Raw genomic sequence first — 5,000 nt, forward strand, 5'->3', positions numbered from 1 at the left:
CTAAACCCTAATCATAAACCCTAAACCCTAATCATAAACCCTAAACCCTAATCATAAACCCTAAGCCCAAATCCTAAACCTTAAACCCTAATCGTAAACCCTAAACCCTAATCATAAACCTTAAACCCTAATCAGAAACCCTAAACCCTAATCATGAATCCGTAATATAGTAGTAAAGCCAAATAATAAACCCTAAGAAGAGCTAAACCCTTGCCTCCGGTTGAAAGGCGAGGATGCATTTGCTGCAGCATTTGCTGCTGCATTTGCTGCAGCATTTGCTGCTGCGTTTGCTGCTGCATTTGCTGCTGCGTTTGGTGGCTTTGTTGCTGCTACTTCGTTGCTGCCTCTGTACCTGCTTCTTTGATGGGTCTGCTGCTGCATCTGTCTCTCTGCTGCATCTGCTGCTAATGCATCTGGTTCATCTGCTGCTGCTGCTGATGCTGCTGCTGCTGCTGCTGCTGCAGCAAGTGGATTGCGTATTAACAGAGTGGAGTGACTGGCGCGTGCCCTGCATCGACAATATACAAAGAAGATATCGAACTGTCGTCCGCAGCGGTCAGACTCGCTGCTGCTGCTGCTGCTGCTATTGCTGCTGCTGCTGCTTTTGTTGTTGTTGCTGCTATTGCTGCTGCTGCTGCTTTTTTTGTTGTTGCTGCTGCCTTTGCTGTTGCTGCTGCTGCTGTTGTTGTTGCTGTTGTTGCTGTTGTTGCTGCTCTTGTTGTTGTTTCGGTTGTTGCTGTTGCTGTTGCTGCTGGTTTGTTGCTGCTGCTACAAAGGGGTGCTATTTTGCTGCTGCCCTTCGGTGTTTTGGCTTTGTTGTGGGGTTGCTGCTGCTGCTGCTGCTGCTGCAGCAACAAGCGTTGCCGCAGCACTTGTTTTTCGTTGCTGCTGCTGCATCTGATGCATCTTGTGCTGCTGCATCTGCAGCAGCATCTGTTCTATGTGCTGCTGCATCTGCTGCAACTGCTGCTGCTGCTGCTGCAGGTCAATGGGGGGGCAGGCCTTGTATTATAAACGGTGAAGAGCCGCGTCTTAACAGCATAAAAGAAGAAAGAGAGTGTCCTGCAGAGTTGAAGCAGACACAACTTATTACAGAGACAGAAGAGGCTCAGCAGCAGCAGCAGGAGGAGCAGGAAGTGCTGCAGCAAGGAAGACGTGAGCTGCAGCAAGATATTCAGGAGAAGCAACAACAGCAACAGCAGCAGCAGCAGCAGCAAGAAGAGCAGCAGCAAACAACATAAAAATAGCATCCACCGCCTGCGCTGGTGGTAGTAGTAGCAGTAGCAGCAGCAGCAGCAGCAGCAGCAGCAGCAAACTCCAGCAAAAGCTGCAACAGCACTAAAGGTAGTATGAGTTTCTATTATTGTCTGCTGCAGCTGCTGCAGCTGCAAAGTTGCAACTGCAGCAGCAACTGCAGCAGCAACTGCAGCAGCAACTGCAGCAGCAACTGCAGCAGCTGCAAAGTTGCAACTGCAGCAGCAAAATGCATGCATGCTTGCATGCAGCTAACTGCATGCATTTAACTGTAGCTGCATGAAGGTGTTTATGCATGGGTGGGGTTGCTTAGCGTAGCAGCTCCCTAGGGGGCCCCTAATAATAATTAATAAAGGCGTTGTGGGGCCCCACACCTCTGCTGCACATGCATGCATGCATGCATGCATGCATGTACAGCAGAAGCGCTTCCTTTTAAAAGGGTGAATGGTGTCCGCAGCCTCCTGCTGCTGCTGCTGCCTGTCCTGCTGCTGCTGCTGCTGCAGCAGCAGCAGCAGCAGCACCTCATTGCAAGGGTCAGGCATTTGCGTGCAGCAACATGACAGCAGCAGCTGCAGCTGCCCGCTAAACCCCAAACCCTAAACCCTAAACCCTAACGTTAAGCCTTTACTCCCCTCTTCCTTTTCTTCTGGGCGCCTCCACCTTTTGCTGCTGCTGCGAGGCCCCCTGCTGCTGCTGCGAGGCCCCCTGCTGCTGCTGCTGCTGCTGGGGGCCCCCAAGTTGAATCCGTCGGAGCGCGCGCTGCTGCTTGCGAGAGATATGCAATCTTCTCTTCTTGTGTCTCTATAGCTTGCTGCAGCAACAAACAGCAGCAGCAGCAGCAGCAGCACGTGCAGCAGCAGCAGCACAAGCAGCAGCAGCGTAAGCATTAGGACCAGTTACGCAACACAAATAGCAACAAGCGCAGCACAAGCAGCAGTAGCAGCAGCACAAGCAGCAGCATCAGTTAAGTAGAAGCAGCAGCAACAGCAAATAATTAAGAAGAAGGGCACAAGAGACATAAGAGAAGAGAAACTCGCAGCAGACTGCATCTTTTGCTGCTGCATGCATGCAGCAGCAACGGATGCATGCATCCAGCCACAGCAACAGCAGCAGCTCAAGCAGCAGTAAAAGCAGCACATGCAGCAGCAGCAGCAGCCCACGCAGCAGAAGCAGCCAAACCAGCAGCAGCAGCAGCCCAAGCAGCAGCAGCAGCAGGAAGAGGTTCTTACGTCTAGTTCTCGCAGCTGTCTATACACCTCTCTCTCTCTCATGCGGTGAAAGGCCTCTCTTATTTGTTTAAATGCACTTGCAGACGAATAAAAGCAGCGGGTTAAAGGATCTAAATAACGAGCAGCTTCTCCAGTAACTGCACATACACTCCGAGTCGGCACTGCAGCAGCAGCAGCAGCAGCAGCAAACGCAGCAGCAAACGCAGCAGCAAATGCAGCAACAAAGGTAGCATCAAATACAGCTAGTACAGAAACGGCACCAGCAGCAGCAGCAGAAGGGAAGACAAATGCAGCAGCAGCAGCAGCAGCAGCAGCAGCAGCAGAAAAGATGTCGCAGCAGCTGCTGCCGTGGCAGCACATAAAACAAATGCAGAGGCAAGTAACAGCAGCAGAAGCATTTGCTGCAGCAGCAGCAAAAACAAAAACTAAAACCTGATGAAATAGCAGCAGCAGCAGCAGCAAGAGAAGCAGCAAGAACGAGCAGGTACAGTAAACCTTCAGTCAAGCCTTTCTGCTGCTGCTGCTGCTGCTGCAGCTGCTGCTGCAGCAGCAGGAGCAGCAAGAGAAACAGCAGGACGCGGCAGAGAAAGGGTATAAAGAGACAAGAAGAGACAAAGAGAGACAAAAAAACAAACAAAGGAGACAAAAATAAATAAAAGGAGACAGAGACAGAGACAGAGACAGCAGCAAAAGAAATAAATAAATAAATAAAATATATAAAAGACAAAAGGAGACAGTTAAAATCAAGTGTCTCCTCACATGGTGGGGGTACAGCATCATAAATATCGGGCAGTGTGCCGTCTGTACAAATTAACAAAACCTTCTCATAGACTTCTTCTTCTTCTTCTTCTTCTTCTTCTGCTGCTGCTGCTGCTGCTGCATCTGCTGCTGCTGCATCTGCTGCTGCTGGATCTGTTGCTGCTGCTGCAAGCGCTTTACGCTGATGATCTGCTGCATTTGGTGCGTCTGCTACATTTGCTGCTGCATTGGGTGCTGCATTTGATGCTGCTGCTGCTGCAGCATTGCCTGCTGCAGCATTTGCTGCTGCTGTCTCCTCAGCTGTCTCCTCAGCTGTCTCCTCAGGAGGGGGGCCGACCTGCAAGTATGAAGACCAAGAGACAAGCATCTGCAGCGCAGCAGGATATTTTAGTTTTTTAAGTGTATGATTAAGCTGCCTCAGCTCTCTGTGCTGCTGCAGCAGCACCAAGCTCTCTGCTGTCTCTCTTTCTGTTTTATCTGCGAGCAGCAGATGTTCTTCCTGCGTCATATCCTGCTGCTGATCCTTGCTGCTGCTGCTGCTGCTGCTGCTTCCGAATGGCTTTGCTGCTGCTTGCTGCTGTTGTTTGAGCTTTTGCTGCTGCTGCTTTCGTTTTTGCTGCTGCTCTCTCCTCTTCATTGCTTGCTGATAAAATGTTGTTGCTTGTTTTTTCTGTCTCCGTTTTTGCGCAGCAGTCTCTTCATCAGAAGGGTCTTCTTTTTTCTTTTTGCTGCTATGTTGCTGCTGCTGCTGCTGCTGGTCGTCGTCGTCGCTGCTATCTGTCTCTGCATCATCGAAGTCGCTGTCTGTTTCATCTTCTGCTTCTTCTTCTTCTTGTGCTGCAGCAGCAGCAGCAGCAGCATCGTACTCTTCATCTTCTGTCTCCTCCGCCCAAGTGTCGTGGCTCCAGAATGCTGCATCTCTTTCTTCATCTTCACCGATTAACTTTTTATATCCTCTGCCTCGAGTGCTTCTTTGAGGCAGCTGCAGAGCAATACCGACTTCTTCTGTCTCTTCTTCTGTCTCTTCTTCTGTCTCTTCTTCTTCTTCTGAAGAAGAAGAAGAAGAAGAGCTGCTGCTGCTGCTGCTGTTGCTGCTTTTGCTGCTGTTCTTCCTCCTGTTGCTGCTGCACAATTCGCTCTTCTCATCTTCAGCCTCACCGCCACTAAATTCTCCTTCTTCTCCTGCTGCTGCTGCTGTTGCTGCTGCTGTTGCTGCTGCTGCTGCTGCTGCTCCGTCGGTTGCTTCGCCTTCAGCTGCAGCAGCAGCAGGCAGTCCCCGTCGTTTGCTGCTGCTCCTCGCAGTCATCTTCCCGCTGCTCCTGCTGCCACTGCCGCTAACTGTGCTGCTGCTGCTGCTGTTGTTGTTACTAGCAGCAGCAGCAACAGCAGCAGCAGCAGCAGCAAGACCGTCGATGTTGCGCGGCAGCAAACCTCTGCAGCAGCTCTACGCAATGAAGCTACAGCGTTATTAACATCATAAAAGAATTAATTTAAATTTCTTTTTATAATATTAATCGAGCGCTGCAGCTGCATGCAATGAACAAACAAACAAACAAAAAAAATACTTTGGGGGGCCCCAGCTGCTGCCGGGTGTCTGTACAACTCAGCAGCAGCAGCAGCTGCTGCTGCAGCAGAAGAAGACCTGAAGAATAAATGATTAAACAAATTTAAAAATGCTGCTGCTGCTGAGAAAATAAAGCCAGCAAACACTGCACAATAAGGCTACCACCACCAGCAGCAGCAGCAACAGCAGCAGCA

The 5,000-nt window shown here is 50.4% G+C and overlaps 2 protein-coding genes across 2 annotated transcripts; one reads left to right on the forward strand and one right to left on the reverse strand.

Moving 5' to 3' along the window:
- Positions 1-984: 984 nt before the first annotated feature.
- On the forward strand, positions 985-1,241 carry EAH_00038770 (hypothetical protein; the record flags this gene model as incomplete). The annotated part of the gene is made up of 1 exon (XM_013391946.1): positions 985-1,241. A coding segment is annotated over one exon (257 nt), but the record flags the coding sequence as incomplete, so codon positions are not given.
- A 629-nt stretch (positions 1,242-1,870) lies between these two features.
- Positions 1,871-4,548, reverse strand: EAH_00038780 (hypothetical protein, conserved; the record flags this gene model as incomplete). The annotated part of the gene is made up of 3 exons (XM_013391947.1): positions 1,871-2,065; positions 2,484-2,620; positions 3,243-4,548. The coding sequence occupies 3 exons, from the start codon at positions 4,546-4,548 to the stop codon at positions 1,871-1,873; spliced, it is 1,638 nt and encodes a 545-aa protein (XP_013247401.1).
- Between the last annotated feature and the right edge of the window lie 452 nt (positions 4,549-5,000).

The sequence above is a fragment of the Eimeria acervulina genome, genomic scaffold (genome assembly GCF_000499425.1).
Source record: "Eimeria acervulina Houghton genomic scaffold, Eah_scaff446, whole genome shotgun sequence".
Lineage (NCBI taxonomy): Eukaryota > Apicomplexa > Conoidasida > Eucoccidiorida > Eimeriidae > Eimeria > Eimeria acervulina.